A 13,479-nucleotide genomic window follows, 5' to 3' on the forward strand; every position below is an offset into this window, starting at 1 on the left:
AAATTTCCCAGTCCAGGTGTGAGAAGGAGATTCAGAGCTCCTCCTTCTGTGCCACAATCCTCGACTCTGGGGTGGTTTTCCTCTTCTTTTTCTCCTTCCTCTTCTTCTTCTTCTTCTTCTTCTTCTTTTTCTTCTCCTTCTTTCTGGCCTCCTCCTCGGCTTCCCTTCGCTCCCGCTGCTTCTCTTCCTCGATCTGCTGCTTATTCATTCTCTGCTCGGGGTCCTGAAAAGGGGATTGCGGAATTGTCTAGAGCAACTTCGGCCTTAAATGGAAAGCCTGGACTTTGAAGTCATCTTATTTTACTTGTCGTATTGTATTGTATTGTACTGTTTTGATTAGTGTTTTGTAGTTATTTTAAATTTATGTGGGGTGCCTTATCTGAGTGGATAGAGCAACCGAGTAATTTCGTTGTTCCCGCAAGGGATTATAAAAATAAAACCCGAGGGAGAATCCTCTCCTCTCCTCTACTGGGCCCACCTCACCTGGAGGAAATTGGGCACCTGGGGGAACCGGCTGGCCCAAGCCCTCCAAACACGGCCCTCTAGCCTTCATTGAGCTGGAAACAGCCTCATTTCAGGAGGCAGAGAAGCCCCCAATCAGAGACTAGAGAGGCTGGGGCAAATGGCGGCCACCTCAGGACCAGCGACCCCCGTCTCAGAGAGATAGATATGAATAAACCCAGGAGAGGAAGCTGCCCCCTTTCCCCCTCTGCTACCTTTGTTTCTCCCCAGGTCTCGTCCCCAAATTCTTCCGCGTATCCTTCGTCATCCGTGATCAAGAAGTTGTCGAAAATGGTTCCCGATCGCACCTGCAAGAGAGCGTCTCCTGTTAGGCGCTGCTGCTGGCTCCTCTCCGTGGGCAGACGGGCACACCTTGCTCCCAGCCAAAGGTTCCCATTTATTTGGGACGCTCAGGCCCCGTTTCGAAAGGGGCTTGTCAACGGCCACCAGGGAAAAAACAACAACAACACGTTCGATTGTGGGGTTGGGGAATGGTGGGCCGTTCGCCCTGGCGGCCTGCCCTGCCCTCATCTTGGCTCTCCGGCCCTTCCGGGACACAGAGCCCACTGCAGATGACCTCTGGGGCAAAGAAGGCTGAGCAGAAGCTGGAGGGAAGAGAAAACGGGGAACCCCGCTGACCTGCCACAGGTCCAGCCCGATGACACTGATGTTCTCGTAGATGGAAATGGTGGTGTCCGGCAGGTACTCTGGATTAGCGATTTGCGGGTGAGGCCAGATGCCTTTGAACCTGGGGTTGGGGATCTTCCGGGGCTGCCACTCCCCCTGGAAGAAGCCACAGGATGTTAGAGAACCCCATCGTCCAGCCCGGACATTGAGGTCCAGCTCCAAGGGCCTTCTGGAGGTTCCCTCCCTGCGAAAAGCGAGGTTACAGGGAACCAGGCAGAGGGCCTTCTCGGTGGTGGCGCCCTCCCATCAGATGTCAAGGAAATAAACAACTGTCTGACTTTTAGAAGACACCTGAAGGCAGCCCTGTTTAGGGAAGATTTTAATGTTTGATGTTTTAACATATTTTTAATGGTCTGTTGGGAGCCGCCCAGAGTGGCTGGAGAAACCCAGCCAGATGGGCAGGGTATAATTTATTTGCTTGTTTATTAATTAATTAATTACAGGGCCTCAGCGCTCATGGCCCAAGCTAGCCGTTTCTTCTCGCAATTTATTTCACTTATGAGGCGTCTCAAAGTGACTTGCGGCGTGGCGGTAAACAATCGCAATTTACAAACGGAAGAAGCGAGTTTAAAAGCTAAACCAACAGTTTGACAAATCCAAAGAGCCACCCAGCTTCATCTCCAAGGCTCCCCCCCCCCCGCCCCGTGACTGGAAAAGGAGCAGGTACCCTACCCGGTAAAGTGGATTCTTGAGCTGGGGGGGCTCCCAGGGGCCTTGTGCCACGGCATCCCAGTCCTTGGGTTTCTCAGCGCTGTTGTCTACAATGTACTCGGGGACGTCCCAGTCCTTTTGCAGAGGGAGAAAGAGGGTGGGGGGCGGAGAGAGAAAGTAAGCAAATTTAGCAAACGCTGCCCAGGTCTCAGGGAAAGTCACAAGTGGCTCATCTGTTCATTAAGGTCACTGAAATGCTTGTTGTTTTTGTTTAGTCGTGTCCGACTCTTCGTGACCCCCTGGACCAGAGCACGCCAGGCACGCCTATCCTCCACTGCCTCCCGCAGTTTGGCCAAACTCATGCCAGTCGCTTCGAGAACACTGTCCCACCATCTCATCCCCTGTCGTCCCCTTCTCCTTGTGCCCTCCATCTTTCCCAACATCAGGGTCTTTTCCAGGGAGTCTTCTCTTCTCATGAGGTGCCCAAAGTACTGGAGCCTCAACTTCAGGATCTGCCCTTCTGGCAGGTGACAAAGGGGAGGATGGAGAGGCCCACCTTCAGCCCAAAGGGGGATCAGAGGCTGTACAGACACACCTGTTCTGGCTGTTGGGGTGGGGGGGGGCGATGCCCTGGCTTTCTGGGCTTCCTGCACCCCGAGGCCTTATAGCCAGCCCTAGGGCACGGCTCACCCACACCGGAGCAAGGCGATGATAATAATCACCTCCGGCTTGGCATCCTCCGGGTCGTCGATTTCGGCGACGTCGTCCCAGTTGTCCGGCTTCCTCACCGTTGGGTCGTTTATCTTCCGCGGGGGCAAGAAATCCCAGTCGTCTTCCAAGTCGCCGGACGCTACCCTCTTGTTGTCGATTTTCACTTCGTACGTGCGGTCGGGCCTTAGAACCAGCGTGTAAAGGTGAGTGAATCCGTCCACCTAAACCCAAACGATAGGGGAAGAGAGACGCGGTTTTGGAACAGACTTCCGGAATGGATTAAGTTTGAGAACCAAGGTGCCACTGTATTATTACTATTATTAATAATGAACTCTCTGGACCCAACAAGGTTAAAGGCAGGGAGACGTGAGGGGCAGCGGAAGGTAGCTGCCAACGATGCCGCCTTCCTCTCAGGGCACCCCAGCACCCTTCCAAGGACATGTCCTTGTTCTCCACAAGCCGCTCCCCAACTGACTGCCGAAAAGGACATTACAAAACGGAATTTAAAAGACGTTTCCTGCACTTACTTTGCAGCGGATTTGCCTCTTAATGGGATAGAGTTTGTTCTTGTGGTTTAAAATGACGTGGACCTTCTTTATGTCGGAGCCGCAGATGTCAGGCCCTGAAAGAGAAAAGAGTCGGGTTTTGCCTCTCGGGCGCTACTTTTAAGCTTTCAGAGATTGGCTCCCGTCCCGAAACACATCTGATAAGACGCTGGGTATTTTAAGGAACGGTATCCTAGCCGTTCCTAGCACCCACGCCAAAACACAGGTTACAGGAGCTTTGGGGAGAGGGGAGAGGGGGATCCCTAATGAAATCACAGGATGCGAAGGGGCTCTGGAGAGGTTTTTTGAATATATGTTTTGGGGGCAGAAATTTGGGACAGACTTGAGACCAAATTGACACCCGGTGCCATTTTTATCTGGCTCGTTTGTTTTTTTAAACACCCCAGCCATCTCACCGAACATGACATAATACAGGGATTCTCCGCTCATGTTCTTTTGGTCCAGGTCGGAAGGGAAGATTTTCACGTATCCGCCACCGCAGTCAATCTTCTGCTCGTGCTTCACGGTGTACTGAATGACCAAAGGCTTCCCTCTGTTGCTGAAGGGCTTAAACCGTGACGAAATGGCATAAAACCGGACGTTCTCCGTCGTCTGCAGACCTGCAAGGCACAAGGCAACGTCTCAGACCCGCAGGCGATCAAATGCGAAGCCTTACCAGTAAAGCCGAAACCTTGGTTTTCCAACGTCTCAGCTGCCGAATGTTTCGGAAGCTGAACGCCAGAAGCGAATGCTTCCATTTTCAAACGCGCCTTGGAAGTCGAACGGATTTCAAAGGTGCATTTTTCACACACACCCCCGTTGATTTTGCAGCCAGCCCTTTGATCCTTTGTTTTCGAACGTTTCAGGTGTCGAACGGACTTTCCGGAACGGATTACGTTCGAAAACCGAGATTCCACCGTACTTTCTTCCCTCTTCCCAATAATGACCACGGCTCTGATTTTGTGGGGACTATCATGAAAATGGAGAACACAATGCTTATCGTCAGTTATCTATGATTTGAAGGGGCATTCTTGAAACAAATTCATGCGTGTTCAGTTTTGTCTGGCTGGGAATGGGTCGTTGGGACTCTGAAAATGCCTCTCCTTTGCCTGGACGCAGAATAAAGAGAAGTGTGTCAGCCTATGTCAGGCCTAGGCAAACCTGGCCCTCTGTATGTTTTGGGACTACAATTCCCATCATCCCTGACCACTGGCCCTGTTAGCTAGGGATCATGGGAGTTGTAGTCCCAAAATATCTGGAGGGCCAAGTTTGCCTAGGCCTGGCGTATGTAGAAACCTACTTAAAAACAATAAAACTAACAGTAACAGCCCCACCCCATGTTTGCCTCTGGTCCAGCCCCACACGGGAATGTGGCCCCTGAAAAATGGCATAGAAGCTAACGTGGCCCTCGGCGTAAGAAAGCTTAACAGCAGGGACAGTCAAAGCCGATGTCGTGTTGCTAATGCGTCGCTGGAGGACGTCCCCGAACCTTTGTCCGTTTCGCGATCTCCGTAAAAGCTCCCGGCCGTCACCCGGAACTTCCCGTAGTTGGATTTGTGCTGAGAGAGCACCCACCTCTCTTTCCATTTTGCTGTTGACAGAGAGGGGGGGACACTTTGTCACGACAGGTGGAAACGCAAGCAAAGCCTTAAAACCCTTGGGAAAAACGCAGCCCCCCCCCCACCCCGAAAGGCGAATTGTTCAGCGACACACGTCAGGAAGCCGGCAAGAGAAACACACCCAGGCGCTCATACAATGCACTCGAACGAATGGCGTAGCTGTGTGTCTGTATTTGTGTATCGATCGCACAACACTCTGGTGTTATTATTATTATTTATATTATGCTGGGAGCTGCCCAGAGTGGCTGGGGAAACCCAGCCAGATGGTCAGGGTATAAGTAATTAATAATAATAATAATAATAATGAGGGGAGCCAGGCAGATCGCCTTTCTGGTTGTCGCATCCGCCCTGTCGGATGTCAAACAGATGAACAGCAATGTGATTTTAAGACATCTGAAGGCAGCACCGTTCAGGGAAGTTTCTCAAGTGATGCCGTATTGCGTTTTTACTACTTTTTGGAGAGCGGATTACTGAATCCGCGTGTCGCGAAACGATGCGCGTCTAAGAAGTGTGTCGCCAACATGAAAAGTGTGGGAACCTCTGGGTTTCAACAAGGACCTGGAGAACCAGGGCTCAAATCCCCAGTCGGCCATGAAGCATACTGGGCGATGTTCGGGGCCAGTCTCTGACTCTCAGCCTACCTCAAAGGGGTGTTGTGAGGATAAAATGGGGGGGGGGATGCAAGGAGAACCAGGCAGGCCAGCCTCTGCTCCCTTGGAGGAAAGGAGCGGGGTATAAAAGTGACAAGTTAATTAAATAAATGGTGTGGCTGTTGTTTTTCTAATTTTGGTAGATTTTAAAGAAGCACAATTTTTTATTGCCTTCCCCATCTTTTCTAATCTCCAATATTTTAAGGCCCCTTTCGAAAGCTCTTTCCACAAGTAATAACGCTTCTTGGTAGCTCAGCTGGCGGAGCGTGGGACTCTTAAGCTCAGGGTTGCGGGTTCGAGACCCACGTTGGGCAAAAGGATTCTTCCATTGCGGGGGGTCGGAGTAGATGACCGTAGGGGGTCCCTGGGGAAAAGGCGGGGAAGAGGCTGGACTCGCGAGTGCACGTGTGAACGGGGCCGCAGAGGCGTGTCAAGGGGGAGAACAACGCCCTCGCCGCGCCAGGCTTCCTCCCTCCCTCCTTCCTCCAAGCAGAGCCTGGGGAAAAGGGCGGAAGGGGTTGGACTCGCAGGTGCACGTGTGAATGGGACCCCCAGACGCGTGTCAAGTGAGGAAGCCCCGCCCCTGCCTCCTCCACCTCCGTCCAGGAACTGCTCCTGGAAGTAGATGGTGCCTCGGGCGGGCAGGGCCAGGGCCGCGGCCAGGGCAGCCAGCAGCAGCCGGGCGAAGCGGCCCATGGCGAGGCGGAGGCGCAACTGTCACTGAAGGGAGCCGCTGCCGTAGCCGACGGCCGGCCAGCCGGCGGACGCTCCCTATTGGCTGCCTGTTTTCCCGCCTCGCGCCCCATTGGTCCGCGTCCACTCCCTCTACGCTCCGATTGGTGCTTTCCCTCACCGCTCTCGAGCTCACTGATTGGCTGCCGCATCTCGCCAATGAGAGAGAGAGAGGCTCCGAGCGGCGACTCCGGCCAATCCGGTTGTAGGATATTGCCATGTCGGGGCGGTTGCTAGGCGACGGGCTGCGGGAGACGGGGAAAGGGTCATCCGGCGGCAGTGGCGGCGGCGGCCATGGCGATGAGAAGAGCGGAGGGCAGGAGCGCGGCTCTCGCCCGGGCTCAGGCCCAGCTGACGGGGAGGCGCGTCACGGGGAGGGTAAAGCGGGGGGGAGAAAGGGTTTTTGGTTTTTTTTTAAATGAAGATGCCGGCCCGGTGACGTCATACGTCGCTACTGCGACCTTAAAGGGGCCGGCTGCGTGACGTCACGCGCGCCATCCCAAGGGATTTCCGAGGGTGGAGGGTGTCCCTGAGCATGTGAAGAGCGCCCCCCCCCGGTAGGCGTCGCTACTCTGCGCCCCGCACGGAGAGCAGCTGCTATCTGAACGACAACAGTGTAGTCATCCGGATTCCCAGCATAGGATTTTATTATTATCATTATTATTATCATTTTACTATTTATGTTAAATTCCAAGGAGCTATTACCTTGAGTTTTAATAGGTTATAAGGTTTTATTGGTAACCATATTTGTTGTATTTTTGTTGGTGTTTGTCTTTTAGATTCTATGGCCAGTCGGCTATGCAAATAAAGTTTGAATTTGAAATATATATATATATGTGTGTGTGTGTGTGTGTGTGTACACACACACACACATGTATAATAATACATTATATACATACATACATATAGCAACAATAATATATAATATACAGCAACAATTATTATTAGTAGCCCGCCCATGTGACTGGGTTCCTCCAGCCACTCTGGGCGGCTTCCAACATACATAAAAACATAATCAAACATTTTAAATCATAAACCTCGTTTTTTGTTTTTTTTTTTGCAAATGCAGCTTTTAAGGACGTGCAGGAGACTGTCCTCTCCCAAGGCGCCTGGAGAAGATGCGCTGCCATGCTTGGTGCTGCTTTGGCTTTGAAAGCGCGGCTGTAGTTAAAGCACGGAATTGCACATGCAGTTGTTTCAAAAACTCTATATGCGTAATTCTTTTGCGTGTGTTTTTTATTGCAAGTCGTTTCAGGAAGTAGAAATCAGTAGTGATGATAAAAGCACATCCAGCTAGGGTTGTCACCTTTGTTCTGGCAAAATACAGGACAGGGTGGGGCGGGGCGATTTTTCCCCTCATCTGGTGTTCAAGCGACTTCAAAGCAATCCATTCCAATCTCTTGCAGCCCAGCAGGGTGGCCCCTCTGGAATTTGTAGCACATGTAAACATACACACATGAATTTGTAAATCTGCCTGTGCTTGGATACCTAGAGCTTAAATACATGACGTTTCATACACCCATTCAAACACATGCATTTACAGAGGATCCCTAACTTGGCAGAGAGAGAGAGAGAAGACCTGAAATACAGGGCCAAACTATATCAAAACAGGATGAAATATGGGGCAGTCTTGTATTATACAGGACAGGTGGCAACCCTACCCAGGTGCACCCTGTTACTCACTTTATTTATTGCATTTATAACCCAGCCTAAACAGGAAAAAAAGAGCTTGATTAGGCTGAGAGTTGGTGTCTGGCCCCAATGGTCGCCCAGTGAGCATCATGGCCAAGTGGGAATTTGAAACTCTATTCCCACAGGTCCTAGTTTGACACTAACCAGTATGTCCACCTGGCTCTCCTCTTGTCGTCCCCCCAACCATCTTCCTAATATGACACCTCTTAACCCTCTGTCCTTCTCCCTCAGGAGGAGCTGGACGGGGCTCCCAGAAACAGATTGGCAGCCTTGGAGCCCAGCAGAAGCCCTGGCCTGTCTGCCGTCTACATGGCCAGTGACCTGAGCGACCTCTCTGACCTGGGAAGGAGGGAGCTGGAGGGGGCAAGCTTGGCAGAGACCCCAACACCGCCGCAGACTGGACCCCACCGCCGGTTTGTCAAGCAGAAACCCCAGGAGGTGGCCCCAGACACCCAGCAGGCAAGGCCCAGTCCTGCCGCAAGGACAGGGTTTGCCGCTGCTTCCAGAGGGGAGAGGTCAAGCGCCGTCCTTAGGAAGCTGGCGCAGATCGAGAGCAAGATCCGCAGCCGGAAGGCCAGGCAGGACGTCGGCCGGGAGCCCACGACGGACGAGGAGATTTCCCTGAGCGACTTCAGCCGCAGCCCCAAGCCGGGAGGACGAGGGAGCCTGGGAAAAGCCACGGGGCTGAAGGAGACCACGGCCCCCATCCGAAGCAGCAGCGAGGGTGGCACAGAGATAGGCAGGCCGGCCCCTCCCAAGGAATTGGGGGAGCAGGATGACCTGCTGGGCAGGAAGGTAATTTGGGGGAAGCGCTGCTGGGGAAAATAAGGTCCTGTTTTACTGACAATGACAGTCTGGGTTTTATTGGCCGGCCAGGCTTAGCCCACAGCGTGTTGGGCTTTGAACCCCAACATTTCCCCAACTGCGCTTCTGCCTGAAATAGCGTTCATAGAAAAGGCAGGGTGGGGGGAGCTCAGCAACTTGCCGCTTGGCCCTCTGCTCCGGCCCGCGAGGCAGTGGCCCCTCAGCTGTTGGCGTCTCCAGATCCCAACTCAGATGAAGCCTGCCTGAGGAGCAGATCCTGCTCCTGCTCAGATTGGGGCTGGCGGCAAGAAGACCAGAGGTCAGCTTGGCCTCTGCAAAGGACAGCATCAACTGCAGGAGGAGGAGGTGGTGGTGGTGGTGATTGTTTTGGGGGTGCTCAGAGCCGCAGTGACATGACCCTTTCCCTCCCCCATGCTTTCTTAAGAAATGGATCCGGTCCCCGCCAACCCCACCTTCTTCCCACCCGAGGTCTCCTTTGCCCGGCAAAACTTTCCTGAAGAGGCCCACGCCCAGGAGTCCTTCCCCACCAGGCAAGCACCCCCCGGCACGGCTGAGCAGGGGAGCATTTCGTTCCTCGACCCCGGCGGGCTCCCCTTCCCCCGACGCGAGCTCCGTGCCCCCGAGGGAGGCGTCTCTCTCCGAGCGAAGCGTGGTGCGGTCCCTCGACGAGCTCTTCTTAGCGGCGGATGGCGGGACCAGCGACGACGACTCCGCCAGCAGCAGCGGTGAGTCATCTGCGAAGCCCGTGCAAGAGATGCGCCAGCAGAGGAATGTGTATCTCTGGCAGAGGGAGATCCAAGTTGAAAGGGAGCAGGAAGCAAGTGGAGGGAGCTCTGTGGGCAGAATCCACTCAAGGGGGGCTGGCCGAGGGTGAGAATGGGGTGACCCTGGTCCTTGACCTGCCCTGGGCATTCCTTGGCTGGCAAATGAACCTTCAGCTGGGCTGTGGAGGCTGCGGAGGTGAGAAGAGCAACCTCCGAGGTCATACACTTCCTGTGGGGATTGCAGGAAAAAGGGGAGCAGCCCCTGGGAGGTGGAGAGGGACCCTCTCGAAGATTTCAGGGTGCCCCGCTGCTGAATGTCCGTCTCGTTCCTTGCTGCAGATTTCAGAGTGAACGTGTTGAGCCTGGACGACTTGGCCCCCGCTGCAGCCAGCCAGAGCGAAGTGTCGGGAGAGGTAAGATACCCCCCGTTTAGTGAACTTTTCAATGTCTGGTGTTTTTTGATTCTTTTGGGAGCCTTCCAGAGTGGCTGGAGAGGCCTGGCCGGATGGGCAGAGTACAAGTAATATTGTTATTATTTTGCCCCATCCTCACCAGGAGCCAGACATTTGCCACGTCTGTTCCTTTCTGGTGGCGTGAGCATTGCAAGGAAACCACAACCAAGAGTCTTTATTTATTATTATTATTATTATTATTATTGCCAGGGTTTTTGTCTGTGCCAGCTTCTGGCCAAAAGAGATCCACTGCAAGGGGGCTCAAAGAAACAACATACAAATTACAAAAGAAAAAAAAATGCAACTTAGAAAAATGTAAAGACTAAAAGAGCCAAATGTGCCCATTTTCATCCTATGCAAAGGCAAAGGGAGGGCCACCTCACCCCCCCCCAAACTTGCCTGAGGGAGCAGAATTCAGCCCTGATGGAACTGAGCTCCTCTTCCTTTTCAGGGTGCCAGGCCAGTTGAGGGCAGGCAGGGAGAAAGTCTTGCTGGCCCTGCAATACTCCTCATGTGTTGCAGCTGCAAGAGACTAGCTTAGAGATGAGCGTGGAGCAGCCGGACTGGGGGTGAGGGGTGGGTTGTGATTCCAAGGTTGGCGGTGGGAGGGGGGCTGTGCTTCAGAGAGCCTCGTCCCCTCCGCGTCTCACATTATACTCAACAGAAAGACGTCCTTTCTAGGGACCTGCGATGCCGACGGGGTCAAAGGAGGAGCTGGGAGCCTCCCCTTTTGCTGCCGTCACCCAAAGCCCCTTCAAAGCCCAGAGTCCCCCCAGGAGAGAAGCTGCTCCCCTGGAGGAGGAGGAGGAGGAGACGGAGGAGAAAGATGATCCAGGAGAGACTGAGATTTCCGAGCGGCTAAACAGCACTTCTGCTGGGAGCTCCCATCCCGAGGAGGAGGAGGAAGACGAGGAGGAGGAGGAGGAAGGGAGCCCCACCAGCGCAGAGTATTCGGAGGACTTTGAGTCCTCGGTAGCATCCGGGGAGCGACCCTCCTCCAGGGACCCCTCGGGTGCCTGGGCGCCTTCTGAGCATCCCGCCTCGTCCTCCCTCACCTGCCCTCCACAGGGTGCCAGGACCACCCACCTGCCAGCGAGGGTCGTTGTGAAGGATGCCGCCGTGCAGACAGGCCGCTCCTCTCTGGCCTATTGCTGGCTGCAAGGTAAGCCACTCCCGGCTGAGGCTGGGCGAAATCTGTGCAAAGCTCCAAAGTCCCGTTAAGCCTGGCCCAGGTGCCCTCGGTTCGCCTGCCGGTCTCCCAAGAGCGTCTCCTCCTTCCCCTCCTCCAGGCGACGCTCCTGCAGCTCTCGGCCCAGCGATGGGAGCAGGAATCCCTCTGGAGACGCCGCCCATCGCCAGCCACGTCGTGAGCTTGGAGACGCTGGAAGGTACCCTCTCCCCTCCCGCTATCCTTGGACCCCCAAGCGCCCGCTTGGCACAGGACAGCTCACCCTAGACTTTGCCCGTCATTCAGCTGCGTGGCATGCAGAAGGGCGCAGGAAGGGGTGGCTCCGAAACCCCAGACAGCCATTGCTGCTGGTTGACTTAGTTGCCTCTGTCCCCCTTGAGAGAAAGAACTGAAGCAGAGCTGGGGGTCCGGAAGAGAGGTCCCTTCCCTATGGGGCCTGAGCAAAGGTTGCCCTAGAGCCGAGCCCGGGGAAGCTCTTTCCCTGCCAGGCCCCAGCGCTGACTCCCTCCCTCCCCGCACCCACCTCCCCTTCTTCCGCCCGCAGCACTGACCACCTACAGCCCGGCCGTCTTCGCCCTCAACGAGCTGCTGAAGCAGAACATGCTGCTCATCCGGCAGTTTGCAGACGCCGCCCGCCGGCTCCACGCCTCCTGGGTGGCGTCCCTGGAGGAAGAGGGGGGCTTCCACTACCACACCCTGGAAGAAGCCAAGGAGGTAATGCTCCCGGCAGGCGTTTGGGACCGCAGAGGCCGTGCCGTCTGGGGGTGGGGGGTGGGAGATGCAGTCCGAAACACTCGCCGGGTGGGCAGGCAGGAGCTGGGTTTTATTCCCCTCGCAAAACTGCCTAGTCCTTAAGCCAACAGGCTTTGGGGAACTGTCTTGTTTTTAAGGAAAGGTACCGGTGCTGTGATTTAATAGATATGTCTGGTTTCATTCTAAGGTTTGGTGCCCCTCCCGATGTTTTTTTAGTTGTTTCCATTTCACCTGTAAGCCACCTTGAGTTCCTGCCAGGGGAGAAAGGCAGCATATAGATAAATACAGTGGTACCTCTGGTTCCGGAGGTCCGTTCTTAACCTGAAAATGTTCTTAACCTGAAGCACCACTTTAGCTAATGGGATCCTCCCGCTGCCGCTGGGCCGCCAGAGCACGATTTCTGTCACCCTGAAGGAAAGTTTTTAACCTGAAGCGTTATTTCTCGGTTAGCGGAGTCTGTAACCTGAAGCATACAGGTGAAACTTGAAAAATTAGAATATCGTGGAAAAGTCCATTTATGTAAGCAATTGTTTTCATTCGCTACTGGAGTTTAATATATGAGATAGACTCATGACATGCAAAGCGAGATACGTCAAGCCTTTGCTTGCTATAAATGTGAAGATTTTGGCGCACAGCTGATGAAAACCCCAAAGTTGACATTGTTAATTTGGGGTTCTCATCAGCTGTACGCCATAATCATCACAATTATAACCAATAAAGGCTTGACACACATCTCGCTTTGCATGTCATGAGTCTATCTCATATATTAGTTTCACCTTTTAAGTTGAATTACTGAAAGAAACGAACCTTTCCACGATATTCTAATTTTTCGAGTTTCACCTGTATGTAACCTGAAGCGTCTGTAACCTGAGGTACCACTGTACAATGATGCAGAAAGTAACTTTGGGATGAACGGCGGCCCCTAATACGGAGGACCATCCCTGCAATTTCCAGCAAGTCTCATTGTCCGGAGTATGAGTGTGTGTGTGTCTTTTAAGGGCCTTGCAGCAGCATCCCTGTGGGTCTCAACCTGCTTCTTCCCTCTGCAGTACATCGAGCGCCACAAGCCCCCGCCTCTGACAGTGGAGCAAGCTTTGCGAGAACTGGAGCGGCGAGGGCAAGCCGCCTTTTGAAAAGCGCACGGGAGGAGCGTCGGAGCTGGCTCTCCGGAACGAGAAAGAAACCGCTCGGGTCCCGACAACCGGCCAGCAATTTTACCGGAATGAAGAGCTGGGGCTCTTCTGGAACAAGGCAAGCAGAGGCCCTAAAAATTACAGCAGAGAAAGGGGGGGGAGGCCATTGCCCCACCAACTCCAGCCTTGCAGACTCCTGCACAGCCCCGCAGGACCATACGGCGTCAACCAGAGCACTGAACAGAAACCTCAGCGGAGATCGAATCAGGGAGGAAGACAAGAGGACACCCTGCTGTGTTTTGAGCGTGCAAAATTCAGTTGTGCCTGGGATGAAACCACTTATGGATGGCATGAAATAAATCTCATAAACGGTATCGAGGGGGGAAAAAACTTTTGTTTATTGGAAGGCAACAGTAAGAACGAGGCGGGTAGCTGACTCGGAGCAACCCGAGAAGTCTCACAGCTACGGAAGTCGATCTTCAACAGTCGCTACATCACCATGTTAGGGGGCGGGTGGTTGTGAAAGGGGTCTACTGTACTGTTCTGGGAACGATTCGTGTTTTGAAACAGGCGGG

The 13,479-nt window shown here is 53.8% G+C and overlaps 2 protein-coding genes across 2 annotated transcripts; one reads left to right on the forward strand and one right to left on the reverse strand.

Moving 5' to 3' along the window:
• Positions 1–6,073, reverse strand: CALR3 (calreticulin 3). The gene is made up of 9 exons (XM_033136844.1): positions 5,961–6,073; positions 4,585–4,686; positions 3,512–3,715; positions 3,078–3,172; positions 2,562–2,771; positions 1,861–1,974; positions 1,141–1,284; positions 717–809; positions 1–223 (listed from the first exon to the last, which is right to left on the reverse strand). The coding sequence occupies exons 1-9, from the start codon at positions 6,058–6,060 to the stop codon at positions 32–34; spliced, it is 1,254 nt and encodes a 417-aa protein (XP_032992735.1). The 5' UTR covers positions 6,061–6,073; the 3' UTR covers positions 1–31.
• Positions 6,074–7,625: 1,552 nt separating this feature from the next.
• C18H19orf44 (chromosome 18 C19orf44 homolog) lies at positions 7,626–13,031 on the forward strand. The gene is made up of 8 exons (XM_033136935.1): positions 7,626–7,761; positions 8,020–8,583; positions 9,038–9,338; positions 9,717–9,823; positions 10,511–10,991; positions 11,119–11,217; positions 11,563–11,732; positions 12,821–13,031. Exons 2-8 carry the CDS (start codon positions 8,098–8,100, stop codon positions 12,902–12,904), a joined length of 1,728 nt encoding a protein of 575 aa, XP_032992826.1. The 5' UTR covers positions 7,626–7,761; positions 8,020–8,097; the 3' UTR covers positions 12,905–13,031.
• The last annotated feature ends 448 nt before the right edge of the window (positions 13,032–13,479 follow it).

This window comes from Lacerta agilis, chromosome 18 (genome assembly GCF_009819535.1).
Source record: "Lacerta agilis isolate rLacAgi1 chromosome 18, rLacAgi1.pri, whole genome shotgun sequence".
In the NCBI taxonomy this organism is placed as follows: domain Eukaryota; kingdom Metazoa; phylum Chordata; class Lepidosauria; order Squamata; family Lacertidae; genus Lacerta; species Lacerta agilis.

Bases quoted from the DNA above. Each gene is read 5' to 3' on its own strand.
- CALR3 (XM_033136844.1), bottom strand. From the start codon at position 6,060: ATGGGCCGCTTCGCCCGGCTGCTGCTGGCTGCCCTGGCCGCGGCCCTG. The intron at 3,173-3,511 runs GTGAGATGGCTG...TTTCTCTTTCAG, and splicing joins CCTGTATTATGTCATGTTCG to GGCCTGACATCTGCGGCTCC. The intron at 2,772-3,077 runs GTAAGTGCAGGA...GTTTGGGTTTAG, and splicing joins AGAGGCAAATCCGCTGCAAA to GTGGACGGATTCACTCACCT.
- C18H19orf44 (XM_033136935.1), top strand. From the start codon at position 8,098: ATGGCCAGTGACCTGAGCGACCTCTCTGACCTGGGAAGGAGGGAGCTG. The intron at 9,339-9,716 runs GTGAGTCATCTG...TCCTTGCTGCAG, and splicing joins CGACTCCGCCAGCAGCAGCG to ATTTCAGAGTGAACGTGTTG. The intron at 11,733-12,820 runs GTAATGCTCCCG...TTCCCTCTGCAG, and splicing joins CCCTGGAAGAAGCCAAGGAG to TACATCGAGCGCCACAAGCC.